Genomic DNA, 19,173 nt, shown 5'->3' with positions numbered 1-19,173 from the left:
TGTAGTAGAAGAAATGTCACATACAAAAGTAGCCGTAAGTAAGGATCCTTGGGGGAACATTCTGCTTTGCTTTGCTTTTGCCTACCCTAGTGGCTATTATTTCTTCCTTTGCTTTCAATGCCCACGCCCCAGCCTGACTACATTCCTGCCAAGATTGCCCTTGACCAATGGAAATACTGTAGGCTATGGTGGAACAGTGAACACCCATGTTCCCAGCATTTGGTCAGTGCCCACTGTCAACAACATACTTGTTGAAGAGATATAGATAAATGATCAGTTACTTTGTATCTTTTGGATTTGCAATTCCACTCACAGAAGGTTGAGCTGGAAGCCACCTTCAAGGTCTTCAGAGTCAACCCCTTGCTCCCAGATCCTTCACATACTAACAACCCTGTGAGGTAGGGATGCTTATTATCTGTATTTCACATATGGGGCCATTGAGACATGGAGATATTAGGTAACTTGCTTGGAGTCACAGAGCTAGGAAGTACTAGAGCCAAGATTCACACTCAAGCTTGTCAGACTTCAGAACCTGCCCAAAGAGAGAAGGACTTGCCAAAGGTCATTTTGCTGAATCCTAGTTCTTCTGGCTCTAATTTGTGTGCACAATTTGCTATTCCATGCCCACACTGTGGAGTTCCTTCGAACATCGTTTTCTTATTTAGAAGTACTTGTCTCCCCAAATGGACTGTTGGTTCCTCCAGGCAAAGATTGCATTATATCTGTGTTGTTTTCTTCCTCAAGGGCTTGCCCAAGCTTTGCCTTCAGTAAATAATGGCCTATAATCAGCTTCTTAGCTGCTCCCTGGAGCGTCTTGGTGCCATCCCCCAGGACTATTTGTGGCTCAGAAGTTGGGAGGAGCCAGGAAGTAGAATTTGGGGGAAGGAATCGCCTCACCACCTGCTTTCTTTTTTGTCCTCTGCAACACAGATTGAAGATGGAGGCAAGGCAGCCTTGTCGCAGAAGATGAGGACTGGTGATGAGCTGGTGAATATCAATGGCACACCATTGTATGGCTCCCGCCAAGAGGCCCTCATCCTCATCAAAGGCTCCTTCCGGATCCTCAAGCTGATTGTCAGGAGGTAAGGCACAGGGAGATTTGCTATTAGGTGCATGGGCCGCTGAAACCACTTGGTTGGTAGAAAAGCCTCAATAGAGGCATGTCTCTATCAATATCAAGGAAAGAGGTGTTTCATGTGAACAGAATTTTGCAGACAACTGAAGCAGAATGGCATAAGAGAAAGGGCCTTTGGTTCAAATCCTGGCACTATCTCATACTACCCATGTATCTTGCATAAATTTATTTTACCTCTGAAAGACTCACTCTCCTCATTTGCTTTTGAGAGAACTGAATGACTCAATACACACCAAGGGCCTACCTAACCCAGTGTTTTTCTGTATCCTCCTTCATAAAAGGCTGCCACTGCTGAACCACATAGATTTAAAGAGATCCTACTCCCAGCCATGGTAGGCACTCTGGAGGCTGTGGCAAACTCTAAGACAGGAAGCCTGCCCTTGAGGAGTGTACAGTCTAACAGGGGAGAAAAGACACACATAAGACAAATTAATTAGCAATACATTTTTTTAAAGAAAGCCGTAAAGGAGATTCCACAGGGTGAAGGGTGATTGTCAAATGAATTGTTCAGACAGAAATTGCTATTAGAGTTCAAGAGAAAGAGAAACCACGTCAGAAGAGATGGTTAGGGTAAGACTTCATAGAGGAGGTGGAATCTAAGCTAAAAGACAGGTAGAATTTGACAAAGAAACCATCAGGAGGGGAAAAGCTTTCTAAGTAAGTAGAGTGGCACAAGCAGGAGGAAGACAAGGACATATTTGGAAGATAAGGACAGTCATTCTACTGCTGCCAAAGCATCCACCTATAGGTGAGCTTACCATAGGTCTTCCTTTCATTTTGCTGCTGTATCTTTGTTTTCTACTCCTGGAGCTCATACTTCTCCCTTTCTGTTAGTTTCCTTTATCCTATACACATGCCTAAGTTTTTCCATCTTAATTATTTTTATTAGAAAAAATTTTGTGTCTTCCTGTAATCATACTTCCCCCTCTGGCTTCTGCCCCATCTTCTTCTTTTTGTTCATATTCAGTCTCTCAAAAGGCGAGTCTATACTCACTGTTTCTACTTCACCTACCTTCACCTACCGTTTAGCTTTCCACCCACTGCAGTCTGAATTTGACTCCCAGAAGTCCACTGAAACTACTCTGTCAAAATATATGTATAACCTCCTAGTTGTCAGAGTCAATGGGTTATTTCTAGTCTTTATCATATATGACTTACATATGGCGTTTGACATTGTTGCTCTGGATTATACCCTTCTTTGTGAAACTCTCCTTTCTTGCTTTCAAGATACCCCATTTCCTTGTTCTTTTTCTATCTCTCTGTTCACTTTTTAAAATGAGGTTCCTCTACCACCTTCTCTTCCTCTGCCCATCCCTTAAATGTTGGTGTTTCCCCTAGTTCTACCCTTTCTAATTTCATCAATATACCATGGAAAATCTCACCCGGTCCCCGAGTTTCAATGATCATCTGTGTGTGGATGACTAGATCTCTAACGCCCCAGACCCCTATAACCAACTTCTATTAGACATTTATACTTAGATGTATCAGAAGCATTTTCACACACAACATGCACAAGCTCCTTATCTCAGTGACTGGGACCACCATGCCCTTAGTCAACCAAGCCAGAAACACAGAAGCCATCTTTAATTTTTCCATTGTTCTCCTGCTCTATATGCAAATGATTTATCCTGAGGAGAGAATACTTAGGGGGAAAGATTTTGAGTTAGTAAGGGTGAAGTTATATAGGATCCCATTGATTTATTATATTACCTGCTGCTACATAAGACTAAGCCATGCCTGCCCATGTACCTAGGTAAGAGGTGACATGTTAAATAATGTCTTATACAATAGACACATTGTCACTGACTCAGTATTGGATAGGTCATAATTTAGGTTTTAAATAAGGCTTCTTAAAGGGGCAGCTTGGTGAATTTAGAAGTTTTTGTTTTAGAATCAGATAGACACATGTATGCTACTTCCTGGTTCTGTCACATGGGAAATAATAGTTCCTATATAGTAGGGTTACGATTAAGTGAGGCAATTTATGTAAAATGCCTTTAACATAATAGGTTCTCAGTGAATTTCAGTCCCATTCCTTTCCCTAGGGTATAAAAGAAGCATAATTGGTAACCAAACACCATTATGAAATAAGGAGATCATCAAACTGTATTGTGCTTTGCAACCTAACCTTCAGAGACAAGATTTGCTGGGAAACCATTAGGGGTGAAAAAGATCTGACAGGAAATAAAGCCCCTTGAGAAATATTGGTTATACAGAGGTACCAGCACTTAGAAGGAACGTAGACATGATCCGTATTGGCTTCTGAACCAGTCCTAAGAATGAGAGTGTTCAGGTGTGTCACTCACTCATCCTCCCTTGGTGAACTCCATGTCTTCTTTCTCCCTACTGTGGTGACATCTGCCACTACCAGTCACTTAAGAGTGGCTATAATTATGGCCTTGGAGATAATCGGGCCCTTTGGTTTTCATGGTGTGGCAGGTCCTATGGCTCCCAGAACCTACGTTGTCTACCCTTTCAGCTTCCCCGTCTCAACCCCGATTGGAGGAGGCGTTCAATGACATAATTTATTAGGTGATGCTGCCCTCTTGTGGAAAACTTAACCTTCACCTATGGACTACCCTGGGGATGGTGTAGGACATTATTCCTTCTTTCCTGGTCCAAGTTATTCTTCTAATTTATGAAAGAGCTCTCAGCACATAAAAGAAATGTGATCTCCATGAAATTTAATATTTAGCCTAGTGTTTTATACTAAGGTAGAAAGTCTTTGGTTTGAGTAAAGCAATCAACTGACGAAGATTCAACACTGAGCTTTAGGTCTGAGCTTGAGTGTTTGTGGATGAATATAAAGAAGGAACTTCAGAAAATGGCTTACTCTGAAAAGCCAGCCCAGCTCTTCCTCCTATATTGCTCTTTAGATAATGGTTAACTAAGGCATAAATCTAGGTGTTGCCCTCAACTCTTCTCACTTGCCTCAAGCCACTTCAATCCAAGTTATTCCAAGTCTTGAGTATTCTACTTGCTAAAAACCTCTCTGTAGCCCTTGTCTTAATCCAATTGTTCATCATTTCTTACCTGGACCATTGTAATAGTCTTCTTACTGGCTTCTAATCTTGTAGTCTCACCTCCTTCCAATCAATCCATTCTCCAAATAAGCATCTAATCATGTCACTTATCTATTTGAAAAAAAGAAAACAAAACAGGACCAATAACCATACAATCACATTGGTCCCAAGAGATAGAAGATACAGACTATATTAAGGATTTGTATTCATGAAACCATTCTTTGAGAAAAAAAAAGGATCTAAATATGTAAAGAAAAAACCTGCAATAAAAGAAGAAAAATTATATAAATGTCTACATGGGAAACTTTAACATAATTTAACTATATCAGATAAAGTAGACCTAAAATATATACTTTAAAAGTTTGAAAACCATAATTCCTAGGGTCTAATTAATAAATGTCAAAAACTGTATTCTATAGACAGTGAATACACTATATTTTCAAATATTCTGGTAACATTTAAAAAAATGATCATTGATATGCCACAAAGAAAACCTTTGCAAACTCTTGCAAGTAGACACACTTTCTCTGTTCTCTGATGATAATGTAAAACTTTTATAAACTTGAAAACAAATTTAAACAAAAGTCTTCAACTGCATGAATATTTCAGAACACAATTTATATGCAAGTATTAGCTCAAAGAAACACTGGCAGACTAATAAAAAATAACAAAAACGAGATCACGACTTATCAAATCTTTGAGAGCAATATTCAGGAGTAAATTTATAGCCTTAAATATTTCATTATTAAATATGAAGAATGAAATTATGTGACTAAGAATCCAATATAATATGAAGCCGACGGGTAGGGTTTTTTTAATGGGGGGATGAATTAAGTAGATAAGCCTCTAGCAAATTTAATCAAGAAAACAATGATGAATTATAAATAAAATTTAAGTGATAAATGGAATACAAGAGCAAATACAAAGGTTTCTTAAATTATAGGATACTACTAAATTGTACCTTAATAAATTTGAAAATCTCAGAGAAATTTAAAATATCTAATAAATATTAAATGGCAAGCATTATTGAGAAGTTGCAAACTAAATGGACCTGTAATTGTAGAAACATTGAAAACAATCATCAAAGAGAAACTTCTACAAATACTTTAAGGTCAGATGTATTTACCAGCGAGTTCCTTCAAACTTTCTAGGAATAGACAAATTCAATTCTATAGCAGTGTTATACAGTTGAACATCTTGAAGAGTTATTCACATTGGTTTTGAAGGTAGCATCACTCTGATACCAACATCTGACAAACTGCTCCAAAAAGAACATTCTATCCAATTTTTTTTTTTTTTTTGCGGTATGCGGGCCTCTCACTGCCGTGGCCGCTCCCACTGCGGAGCACAGGCTCCGGACGCGCAGGCCCAGTGGCTATGGCTCACGGGCCCAGCTGCTCCGCAGCATGCGGGATCCTCCCAGACCGGGGCACAAACCCGTGTCCCCTGCATCGGCAGGCAAACTCCCAACCACTGCGCCACCAGGGAAGCCCTCTATCCAATTTTTGAACTTAGATGGAAAACCTATGAATGAAATTCTATCAAATCTACTTCAGTAATGTTGGACAATAACAATTCATTGCAAATGTTAAAAGATAATTTTTAAAAAGATAAAATCTTAACTCATAGCGATAGAAAAATGAACGTGTTAAAGATTTTTATTTAACAGTAATAAGGATATTGTAAGGTGTTACAACCAGTTCAAAGGATAAGTCAAAGAAGCACAAATTTAATTTAAAAGTAGACCACATTAACCAATGAGGAGCTATAAGGAGAAATATATGCCATTCACAATAGCAACCAAACACATACAATTCTTAGAAATGACCTTAGTAGGAAATATGTATGAAAGCAAGAAGTTTATGCTGGAAATTACAAAACTGTCCAGAAGGAGAAAATGTGTAGACGCTATTTTTTATCACATGGGTAAAGTCTCAGGGCACTGTTGTAATGATAAAATTAAGACACAATTTGATGGATAGTATATACACATGCCCTGGTTTAGGCATGCTTTCCACAGACAACTTCTAAACCATTATTCTTCTAAACTCACACAAAAATCCCTTTTGAAATTCAAACAAGCAGGCTTTATCATTTTCATTTCCTTACCAATGTCATCTATCAGCCTGCAGGTCATTCTCCCACTTCTGTTTTATACTTTGGCACCTGCTTCACCATCATCTTCTCTACCCCAGTTTCTGCTGTCATACTGAAAGATTTCATTGTTCTTGTAAAGAATCACAAACTTTAGTCTTATGGGTCCTTGATCTCAACTTCAAAGATAAACCCTTCTATATCAGCAGCTCACTCCCCTGACTGTACCATGGACTGTGCCAACCTTTCAGTCAACAAATATTTATTGAATGTCTAATCTAGGCTACAGTCTGGTGACTCAATCATGGAACCCTGACACCTTCCAGTCTTTCTCCATTGGAGTTCCTTATCTGAATCACAGAAGAAAGAAAATAAGTTGAGTGACCATTATCTCAGTTTTCCCAAGGATGGCACATAACTAGGAGTGTGCTAGATGCAGAAGAGAGAAGCTAATTCATTACATACAATGGATTCTTCAGGGCTGTGTTTCTTACTGGAGAGCATCACTTAGAAACTTGTTAGAAATGCAAATTATTGGGCATTACCATAGACCTACTGAATCAAAACTCTGAGCGTGGTACTCAGCAATATGTTTTAACAAGCTTTCCAGGTGTGAAGCTTACAGTTTGAGAACCACTGTCTTGAGGGCTTCGGGCTTAATTCTCAGGAATCAGCTGAGAAAGATTAAATTCAACTCTCTGATAACAACCTTACTCCTTCTAGCTTTCACATACCCCATTCCCTTTACAGCTGCTCTTCAATATCTAGCCCTCAAATATCATTTTCCACTATTCTGTGCTCACGACTATATCTCTAGTTCTGATCTCTCCCCAAAGCTCATATGCATAGCAGCCTGGTAAACATCTCTACAGGAAAACCCAGCAGGAACTGAAAGGCAATGTGTGTAAATCTGAACTCATTATCTGGTTTATAAAACTCTCTCCCTCTCCAATAGCAGTTGGTGGTACTTTCATCCATCTAGCCATCCAAGTGAGAAACCTGAGTCATTTTTGACTCCTTGTTCTCCCTCACTAAGCCATGTTGATTTAACCTCTTAGACACTTCCAGAATTTACACTCCTCACTCCATTTTCACCACTATTGCCCTTCTCATCTCTCCCCTGTACTATTTCAGTAGCCTCTTGACTGTCTCAGATCTGTCTGCCAAGGTGTTGCCACAGAAGTAAATCTAAAATACAGATTCAATTATACTAATCCCCTCCTGGAAACTTGTAAGTGGCCTTCATTGCCCAGAGGCATGGTAAATAAGACATTGTATGTCTTCATCCCTACCCATACCTGCAACTTCATCTGACACTTGTCTTTTGTGCTAGAGCAATACCATTCCCCAAGAATTTCATGCTATTTGTCACCTCTGACTCTGATCATTCTCTGTTTTCTACTGGAGCATACTTTCCTCTTCCTTTCCTTAGTTAATGCCTTCATATTGACCTTTAAGATTCAGCTCTGGGGATGTTTCTAGGGTACTTTCTTTGATGCCTTGGGTTGAGTTAGGTGAACTTTCTCTGTCTCCCATAGAACTCTAGTAGGTTTTATCACATTGTGTTGAAATAATCTGTTTCTATGTTTATCTTCCCCATTACACCAGACCAGGAGTTGGCCAACTACAGCCTATGGGCTAAATCCAACCCACCACCTTTTTGGGGATGGCCTGCTACTAAGAGTGTTTTTTAAAATGTATTTTTAAATGGTTGGGGAAAAGAAAGAATAGGATTTTATGACATGTGAAAATTATATGAAACTCAAATTTCAATGTCCATAAATAAAGTTTTATTGGAACAGAGCCATGCCTATTCATTTACATATTGTCTATAGCTGCTTTCACACTATGATGGCACAACTCAGTAGTTGTGACAGAAACTGTCACAACTGAAAAGCCAAAAAAATATTATTTTGCCCATTACAGAAAAAAATGTGCTGACCACTGGACTACAAGAACCATGAGGGGAGCGGCTGCTTCATATTCATTGTTGTGTCCTCAGCACCTAGTACACCTTATGGCACATAAGAAGGACTCAGAATTTTTTTTAACATCTTTATTGGAGTATAATTGCTTTACAATGGTGTGTTAGTTTCTGCTTTATAACAAAGTGAATCAGTTATACATATACATATGTCCCCATATCTCTTCCCTCTTGCATCTCCCGCATCTCCCTCCCTCCCACCCTCCCTATCCCACCCCTCTAGGTGGTCACAAAGCACCGAGGTGATATCCCTGTGCTATGCGGCTGCCTCCCACTAGCTATCTATTTTAAGTTTGGTAGTGTATATATATCCATGCCACTCTCTTACTTTGTCACAGCTTACCCTTCCCCCTCCCCATATCCTCAAGTCCATTCTCTAGTAGTTCGGCGTCTTTATTCCCGTCTTGCCCCTAGGTTCTTCATAACCTTTTTTTTTTTTTAAGATTCCATATATATGTGTTAGGATACAGTATTTGTTTTTCTCTTTCTGACTTACTTCACTCTGTATGACAGATTCTAGGTCCATCCACCTCACTACAAATAACTCTATTTCGTTTCCTTTTATGGCTGAGTAATATTCCATTGTATATACGTGCCACATCTTCTTTATCCATCCATCTGTCGATGGACACTTAGGTTGCTTCCATGTCCTGGCTATTATAAATCGAGCTGCAATGAACATTTTGGTACATGACTCTTTTAGAATTATGGTTTTCTCAGGGTATATGACCAGTAGTGGGATTGCTGGGTCGTATGGTAGTTCTATTTTTAGTTTTTTAAGGAACCTCCGTACTGTTCTCCATAGTGGCTGTATCAATTTACATTCCCACCAACAGTGCAAGAGTGTTCCCTATTCTCCACACCCTCTCCAGCATTTATTGTTTCTAGATTTTTAGATGATGGCCATTCGGACCGGTGTGAGATATCTCATTATAGTTTTGATTTGCAATTCTCTAATGATTAATGATGTTGAGCATTCTTTCATGTGTTTGTTTGCAGTCTGTATATCTTCTTTGGAGAAATGTCTATTTAGGTTTTCTGCCCATTTTTGGATTGGGTTTTTTTGAGATGGAGCTGCATGAGCTGCTTGTAAATTTTGGAGATTAAGCCTTTGTCAGTTGCTTCATTTGCAAATATTTTCTCCCATTCTGAGGGTTATCTTTTTGTCTTTTTTATGGTTTACATTGCTGTGCAAAAACTTTTAAGTTTCATTAGGTCCCATTTGTTTATTTTTGTTTTTATTTCCATTTCTCTAGGAGGTGGGTCAAAAAGGATCTTGCTGTGATTTATGTCATAGAGGACTCTGCCTATGTTTTCCTCTAAGAGTTTGACAGTGTCTGGCCTTGCATTTAGATATTTAATCCATTTTGAGTTTGTTTTTGTGTATGGTGTTAGGGAGTGTTCTAATTTCATTCTTTTACGTGTAGCTATCCAGTTTTCCCAGCACCACTTACTGAAGAGGCTGTCTTTTCTCCACTGTATATTCTTGCCTCCTTTATCAAAGTAAAGGTGACCATATGTGCGTGGGTCTATCTCTGGGCTTCCTATCCTCTTCCATTTGGGGTCCTTTGTGTTTCCATACAAGGTATGAAATTTGCCAGTGGTAGTTTGATAGTGATTGCATTGAATCTGTATATTGCTTTGGGTGGTAGAGTCATTTTCACAATGTTATTTCTTCCAATCCAAGAACCTGGTATGTATCTCCATCTATTTGTATCATCTTTAATTTCTTTCATCAGTGTCTTATAATTTTCTGCATACAGGTCTTTTGTCTCCTTAGGTAGGTTTATTCCTAGATGTTTTATTCTTTTGGTTGCAATGATAAATGGGAGTGTTTTCTTAAATTCACTTTCAGATTTTTCATCCTTAGTGTACAGGAATGGCAGAGATTTCTGTGCATTATTTTTGTATCCTGCTACTTCACCAGATTTATTGATTAGCTCTAGTAGTTTTCTGGTAGCATCTTTAGGATTCTGTAGGTATAGTATCATATCATCTGCAAACAGTGAATGATTTATTTCTTCTTTTCCAATTTGTGTTCCTTTTATTTCTCCTTCTTCTCTGATTGCTGTGGCTAAAACTTCCAAAACTATGTTGAATAATAGTGGTGAGAGTGGGCAACCTAGTCTTACTCCTGATCTTAGTGGAAATGATTTCAGTTTTTCACCATCGAGGACCATGTTGGCTGTGGTATTGCCATATATGGCCTTTATTATGTTGAGGAAACTTCCCTCTATGCCTGCTCTCTGCAGGGTTTTATCATAAATGGGTGCTGAATTTTGTCAAAAGCTTTCTCTGCATCTATTGAGATGATCATATGGTTTTTCTCCTTCAATTTGTTAATATGGTGTATCACGTTGATTGATTTGCGTATATTGAAGAATCCTTGCATTCCTGGAATAAACCCCACTTGATCATGGTGTATGATCCTTTTAATGTGCTGTTGGGTTCTCTTTGCTAGTATTTTGTTGAGGATTTTTGCATCTATGTTCATCAGTGATATTGGCCTGTAGTTTTCTTTCTTTGTGACATCTTTGTCTGGTTTTGGTATCAGGGTGATGGTGCCCTCGTAGAATGAGTTTGGGAGTGTTCCTCCCTCTGCTATATTTTGGAAGAGTTTGAGAAGGAAAGGTGTTAGCTCTTCTCTAAATGTTTGATAGAATTTGCCTGTGAAGCCATCTGGTCCTGGGCTTTTGTGTGTTGGAAGATTTTTAATCACAGTTTCAATTTCAGTGCTTGTGATTGGTCTGTGCATATTTTCTATTTCTTCCTGGTTTAGTCTCGGAAGGTTGTGCATTTCTAAGAATTTGTCCATTTCTTCCAGGTTGTCCATTTTATTGGCGTAGTTGCTTGTAGTAATCTCTCATGATCCTTTGTATTTCTGCAGTGTCAGTTGTTACTTCTCTTTTTTCATTTCTATTGATTTGAGTCTTCTCCCTTTTTTTCCTTGAAGAAGACTCAAGACTTTTTTTTACACATCCTGATGTAGGGAAGTAGGAAAGTAGAGAATATGAGTAATTGGTCCACTTGATAGTTTTCATGGTCACCTAAATTGGCGTATGAGATTGCATTCAGTCTCTTATGGATATGGTTATTTGTGAGCCTGTTTTTATCTGATCAACTCTAGTTTCACTGATGAAAAAAAGCCAAAAAATCTGTTTTTTTTTCCTGCAAACCTGATGTCCAGATCTTCTACCAACATGATTAGGAGAAGGAAGCATATTTGGGGACTTTGTCCAGGCTACCTGCCACCCTCTCTAGCTGATCTTTCTCTGTTGTGATTATGCCTCTGCCATCTACAGTTATTAAGTGGAAGGGGTTTAACTGTTAAAACTCATTAAAACTGTATTTGTCCTGTCATGTATTAATATACCAAGGATAGGGGGAGCTTCACAGTTGACACAGTGTTAGAGAAGTCCTGGAAAGGCAAGAGATGGAAGAATCGACGTACTATTATAAAACAGGGATAGGTAAACTATGGTCTGTGGCAAAATCTGGCCTGCTACCTGTTTTTGTAAATAATGTTTTATTGGAATACAGGCATTTTCATTCATCTACATGTTGCTTTTATACCACAATGGCAGAGCTGAGTATTTCTGTCAGAGGACATATGGCCCTCAAAGCCTAAAATACTTACTACCTGGCTCTTTACAGAAAAAGTTTAAAGCATCCTCCAAAAAGAAGCATCCTCCAAAAGGAAGGTATAAACATCCTCCAAAAAGAAGACCTTGAGACTATCTAAAGGTTAAAAGGACTGAAAGAGAACCACCACTGTCTACAAGTGAGAGTGCATTAAAAAAAAAATCACAGAATGTTTAAACCAACAAACATGTGAGGCCAACTGATGAATTCTTGATATTCAATTATTCTTTTGAGTTTGGGTGATGATGTGGTTGGTATAAGGCAAAATGAATTGTATTTGTGTTCATACAAGTATGTGTTTGCTTGCTTGCTTCCTCCTATTCAAAAGATATACACACTACTATATATATAAAAAAAACAAGGACCTACTATATAGCACAGGACCTATATTCAATATTTTGTAATAACCTATAATGGAAAAGAATCTAAAAAAGAATATGTATGTATGTATATATGTATGTTTATATATATGTATAGATACACACACACACACACACACACACATATATATATATATATATATATATATATATCTGGTTCACTTTGCTGTACACCAGAAACTAACACAACATTGTAAGTGAACTATACTTCAATAAAAAGATATATATTTTAAAATTTTTATTAGAGTATAGTTACTTTACAATGTTGTGTTAGTTTCAGGTGTATAGCAAAGTGAATCAGTTATACATATGCATTAAGAAAGATATGTATTGAGTGCTTCTATAATCTAGATAATGAGCTAACTCCTGGGGATACCATAAAGAATAAAACAGACACATTCCCTGCCCATATGTAGCTTATAGTCTATTGTGTTTGACCTTAGCATGACTTTGAACAAGTTTATATAACTTCTTTTAGCCATTCTTTTCCCTCCTGTATAATCAGAATGCTAATGCCTCTTTTGCAAGTTTGTTGTAAGAATTAAATGAGATTTTATATATATACATTTTCCCAAGTCATTCAAAGAATATTTATCGAGTGCCAACTATATTCTAGGCACTATTCCAAGTATTGGTGATACAGCAGTTAATACAGTAGATTTAAAGAGAAAATCTTGCCCTCATGGAAATTGCATTTTAGTCAAATATATGAAAGTACCTGAAGCAAAGTAGGATTTAATGATTGTTCTTTTCCTTTTCCTGATAAATAAAAAGATGGCAGTCCTTATCCTCCAGTACTGACTTTAGCAGGGAGTACAATACTGGTTAAAACTATGTCACACAGATTTCCTTTTAATGGCTAGCACTTTTAACAACATAGATGAGGTGTTATTATCAATCATAATAATAACTGTCAACCAGAATAATCATTAGGTTGGATAGCAGAAGTTGTGAAAAACAACTAGTTCCAAATTAGTTTACTTCTCGTTCCTTGCATGTGCCTCTCTGCCTTTTCTATGTTGTTCCTTGAGCTAGAAAGTTTTTCACCTTTCTCTGCTGAACCAAAGACTGGCCATACACTAAAGTCAAGCTGCAATCAAAGGAAAATGTACTGTCAGAGCTAAAAGAGGTCTCTCTAATCACGGTATTTAGCAACCCCATTTTATACGTGAAAAAAATGCCCAGGACAGGAAAAGACTCTAAGTTCACATAGCTTAGAAGTGACAGAGGTAGGACTAAACAAGCAGCCTCTGCTTACCAGTTAAGCATTCGTTTCACCATTTCTGGGATGTCTCACATTTGCTACCACCTCTAAGAAGCCTTCCTGCACTTGAGGGAGACATCATCTTCTTACACCCAAAGTACCTTCACTGTCCTAACCTTTACCTTATCTTTTCCCTCTGCCAACTCTTTTATGAATTGATCCACATCCAAGTGTTTCACCTCTCTCCTAGATGCAGGAGACTGCCAGATACCTCTGCCCAACTTTACCTTCTTTCTGACCTGCAGACTTCCATTCCAAAGTGTGTATTACCCCTCACCCAACTTCCCCACCTAATATCTCTATTTCTGACCATGGCATATTTCCCACCCCTGTAAGTCAAGCTCACAACTGTAGAATCCTCTTCCATTCCCTTTTTCATCCCCAACAGTCCCCAAGCCCTTTCTGAGCTTCTTCTGCAGTGTTTCTAATATCCAACTCATCTATCTCCTTTTGCCTTCTTCCTGCTACTGCCAGGGACTCATTACCTCTTGTCTGGATGCCCTCTAACCCATTCTCTGCAATTCTGCCAAATGAATCTCCCTAAAGCACATCTATGTATTCATTTCAATCAGCAGTAATTGTGCTCTGGGTAAACCTCATGAATTATGAGATCTCAATTGTGCTTAGCCTGGGTCATGTCATTCCCTTTCTCAAAAACAGATGCAATTGTCTCCAGAATTAAGTCCAGCCACTTCATTCCAGCATTGAAGACCCTGTATAGATGGATCTAAAGGACTTTTTTTCTATCCTCATCTCCCTGAAACAAGGGATATGCATTTGAAACATTTATCTCCTCACTTGGACATACCCAATTCTTTCACTTGTGGCCTGGTCCTCATTCCCCTCTACTTCCTGGAGAAATTTTGCACTTTTGATTCCCACTCTCCTTTTTTCACATATTATCAGCCTGTTATCCTTCTCTTTGCCCTGAGTCCACCTTCTATGTCTGCAAACCGGCTCAGATCTTTCCCATCTTGAAAATAACCTTTGTCAGACCTATGTTTATCTTTAGATATTACCCTTTTTTTCTTTCATAGCTAAATTACCTTGTCTACACTCACTGTTCCTACTCTTCCACTTTCCATTCACAACACAACTCATAAGAATCTAATTCTGTCCCTCACCATGTTCCTCAAGTGACTCTGGCCAATATTACCAGTGACCTGTTAATTATTTAAAGCAATGAACTTTTTCCTATTCTTATCTTACTTCACCTCTGCATTAGTATGCTAGAGCTGCTATAACGAATGTACCACAAACTGGGTACATTAAAACAACAGAAATTCTTTCACAGTTCTGGGGGCTAGAAATCTGAAATCAAGGTGTTAACAGGGCCATGCTCTTTCTGAAGACTCTAGGAAAGAATCTTTCCTTGCCTCTTCCTAGTTTCTGGTGGTCGCCAGCGACTCTTGGTGTTCCTTGGCTTATAGGCACATCACTTTAATCTCTGCCTCCTTCTGTGCATAGTATTTATTTGTGTCTGCGTCTGCATGGCCTTCTTATAAGGACACCATTTATTGGATTTATGGCTTATCTTAATTTTGTATGACCTCATCTTAACTAGTTACATCTGCAAAGGCCCTATTTCCAAATATGCTTGCATTTTGAAGTTCTGAGTGGACATTAATTTGGGGGGGAACACCATTCAACCCAGTACAGCCTTTCCTCAGTACTTAACACTGTTGAACACTGCTTCCTTCTCAAAATTTCCTCTTCCTATGGCTCCAGTAATACTATATTTCCCCTATTTTTTCTTTGTTTTTTTTCTTTTCTATTCCTCCACTCCCCTTAAGTATATATTCTCCAGAATTCTACACAAGGCTCTCTACTCTTCTCACACTGTACAATCTGGGTGAGTTTAATTCATTCTCATGATTTTACTTAGCAAGTAAGACTTCTAAATATCTCATTTTATCCCATACTACTCTCTCATATATCCCACTGCTTTCTGGATATTTGTATGCCCCCACAGATATCTCAAAATCTCCACATGTATGTATTAAATTTATTAACCTCCACCTCCAACACCTGACGAAATCTGCTTCTCCTCCTGTGTACCTCTGTATAAATAAATAGTTCCCAGTGAACTCAGTTTTCTCAACTACTCAGTTCTGTATCTAATCGACCAAGTCTTGACAATTTTTACCTACTGAAAATTTCTCACATTTCTCCTCACTTATGTGTTCACTGCAATAGTCCCTCAACTAGTTTATCTACCTCTAGTCTTTCCATGCTCTCCACCTCCTGAATTGAATCTTCTCCACTCTACAACCAGAGTCTTCTTTTTAAACTTGAATCTGGTTATGAAACCCTTACTCACCACAACCCTTCAAGCTTCCCTATTATGTTTAAGATAAAATCCAAACTCTTTAATTTGGTTGAACAAGGCCCTTTAGAATATAACCGTATTTATCTCCACACAAGCTTCCAATCTATGCTATGCCCATGTTCAACTGCAGGTACTCTCCAACTATAACATCATCGCCCATATCTCTGTGTCTTTTCACATTCTGCTCCTTCTTGGCATGATGACTGCTCCCTCCTCTTGTTTGCTTAGCTAACTCAAGACTTGACCAAGGCTTTGCCACTTGTAAGACTCTTTCCTTAGCTCTTTCATCCCTGGACTGTATTAAATTTTCCTCCCATAAACAACACCCGCTGATTTCCTCTGTCTAGAACTGCTTATTCTATATTGTAACAGCCTGTTTACTCATCCATTTCCCCCTATGAATTTTGGGTGGTGTCCATGTGTTATTTATCCTTGTATCTTTGACATAGCCATCATAGTGCCTAGTAGGGATACAAGTTCAATACTCATTGAATAGCTAATTGAATTGAATGAATGTGTGCCAGGCAAGGGCAATCAGGGTTACCAGAGTGAGGATTAAAAGCTGAGAATCCCAGGGGTGTTGGGTTGTCAGACTTCCAAATACTTGAAAATTGAGGTGGTGGGTTCAAGAAAATAAATATGAGTCAAAGATGAATCCAGAGTTTCTTGCTTAATAGGCTAGATGGAGTTACAAGAACTAGGATTTATTGAGTCCCTACTAGACACTGCACATTTGACCCAGTATTTTATATACATTATATCAGAAGGAAGTAAAATAATGAGCTCAGTTTTAGACAGGCAGAGATTGAAGTATCTATTAAGACCTCTTAGTAGAAATGTCCAGCAGTCAATTGTAATTATAAGTCTTGGCTATAGAAAAGAAATAAAGATGCAATAATTAGATTGAGAGTTAGTTGGGTAGATTGTAATTGAAACCTTGGGGGATGTGGGAGGGATCTTCCAAAAAGGGCAGTATAGAGGGGAAGGGAAGAGGGATGGACGAAATCCTGGGGGACGTATACTTAAGAGCTAAGCACAGGGAGAGAAACTCTTCCTTCCTTCCTTCCTCCCTCCTTCCCTTACCTTCCTTCCTCCCTCCCTCCCTCCCTCCTTCCCTTCCCTTCCCTTCCCTTCCCTTCCCTTCCCTTCCTTCCTTCCTTCCTTCCTTCCTTCCCTCCCTCCTTCCTTCCTTCCTTCCTTCCTTCCTTCCTTCCCTCCTTCCCTCCCTCCCTCCCTCCCTCCTTCCCTCCCTCCCTCCTTCCCTCCCTCTCTCCCTTTCTTCCTTCATCAGACAAATATCTACTAGGGCCATACTCTGTGCCAGGTACTCTTATAGGAACTGGCGATATACCACGGGACAAAATAGGTTTTTTTCTCATGAAGCTGATACTCTAATGGGGATAGAGGAAGTAAACAATAATCACAAACAAATTATATAATATCAGTTTGTGAGAAGTGCTATAAAGGAAAACAAATAAGTGTAAGAGCATATAAAATGACTGAGTGTGGATATAATGGGGACAGAGGAGGCTTTAGCTAGTTCAGGGAAGGCTTCTCTGAAGATATTTGAACTAAGAATCAAATGATGAGAGACAGGCAGCCATATAAAGATCTGGGAAGAAGAGCATTCCAGGTAGAAGGATATCAAGTATAAAAGTCCTTAAATGGAAATATACATGATGTATTCAGGGATCAGAAAGAAAGCTACTGAAACTAGAGTGTAGTAAGCAAAAAGGAGCATGAAAGGAGATGAAATTGAAAAGGTAGTCAGGAACAGTCACATAGGGCCTTGTAAGCTCTGGTAAGGAGTTCAGATTTATTCTAATTGCAGAGCAAACCTGTTCTAAGCAGGACAGCACTATGATTTGTTTTGCACTTGGAGATGAACACCCTGGCTGCTGTATGGAGAACAGACTGTAGGGGGCAGAGAGGAAGCAGGGAAATTTGTTAGGAGGCTAATTAATTCAGGCAAGAAGTGGTTATGGCTTGGCTTGGATTTTAGTAGTGGAAATAGTGAAAAGTAGTTGGATGTGGAATTTGTTTTGGAGGGCTTGTTAATGGATTAGGTTTGAGTTGGGCAGCGTTGTGGTATGGAGTGGGTAGGTAAGGAATAAAAGGTTCCTTGGTTTTGGCCTGAAAACCAAGGTGGGAAAACTGAAGTAGGAGAGACTGGAAGAGGAACAAGTTTGGTGAGTGATAAGAAGGAATAGGAAATAAATAGCTTGGTTTTATACGTGTTAAGTTTAAGATGTCCATTTGACAGCTACATGCTAATATTTACTAAGAAATGACATAGATGTCAGGAAGTAAGTCAGTGTTAACTATTTTAATTTTAGAATCACCCTCTGATAAAGCTTTGAGACTAGATGAAATCTCTAATGGGTTAAGTGTAGACAGCAAAGAGGGGAGGTCCTTGGACTGAGCCTTGGGGTACTCCAATATTTAGAGGTAGGGCAGATGAGCAACCAAAAAAAAGAAAAAGCTGAGAAATGGCCAGTGTGGTAGGAAAAAACCAAAAGAGAATGGTGTCTACAACCCAAGTGAAGAAATTGATTAAAGAAAGAGGGAGTAGTCAACTGTGTCAAATGTTGATGAGACATTGATTCTGAGAATTGACTATTGATTTTGGCAACATGGAAGCAATTGGTAACCTTGACAATGGACTGTTGGAGATAAAAGCCTGAATGGATTATTTCATTAAAGAATGGGAAGTGAAGATAATAATAAGTCCCTACGAGTTTAGCTGTGAAGGGGTACGGAAAAGTGGAGTATTAGCTGGAAGGGATTTGGGATCAAGAAAGGGAGATTTAATATTAAACATCTAACTATTTAATATTAAATATCTGACTGCTAATGGGATAATCCAGTAGCGAGGGAGAAATAGATGGTGTAGAAAATAAGGGATAATTTCAGCAGCAAAGTCCTTGGGAGGTCTGAGCAGAAATAGGGGCTTGAACTTTGATTTTAAAAAATAAGCATAATGATCTATATTAAGAAGAGGTAAAGCAAGGTAGGTTAGTAATGAAGTGATGGAAAGATGAGGATGTTCTCTTTTCAATACGTCTCTTTTTAAATCAAACATAAGGGGAAGCCATCAGCTAAGAGTGAGAGGAGAAAAGGGGTGTAAAAGAGAAAGAAAGGACAATCAGAGATGTAGGAGACATATGGGAGAGTGGAAACCAAGGGCAGGGGGAGGATTTCAAGAAGGAGCAGGCCATCGATCAATAATGTTAAATGCTCTTGCATTGAAGTTGTATGAATATTGAAAAGAGGCTATTGGGTTTGCTAATTAGATGACTGGTTGATGTTGGCAGAAAAGACT

General features: G+C 38.7%; 1 protein-coding gene across 1 annotated transcript in view; it reads left to right on the top strand.

Annotated features, from left to right (window-relative positions):
• Positions 1-19,173, top strand: part of SHROOM4 (shroom family member 4) — a 210,625-nt gene that overhangs the window by 104,599 nt on the left and 86,853 nt on the right. The window contains exon 2 of the mRNA XM_065901270.1: positions 931-1,082. Coding sequence (XP_065757342.1) covers positions 931-1,082 — 152 coding nt within the window. The remainder of the gene's footprint in view (positions 1-930; positions 1,083-19,173) is intronic.

Source organism: Phocoena phocoena, chromosome X, assembly GCF_963924675.1.
Source record: "Phocoena phocoena chromosome X, mPhoPho1.1, whole genome shotgun sequence".
In the NCBI taxonomy this organism is placed as follows: Eukaryota; Metazoa; Chordata; class Mammalia; order Artiodactyla; family Phocoenidae; genus Phocoena; species Phocoena phocoena.
Note: the sequence above shows the minus strand (reverse complement) of the source record. Positions and strands in the feature narration are given on the sequence as shown.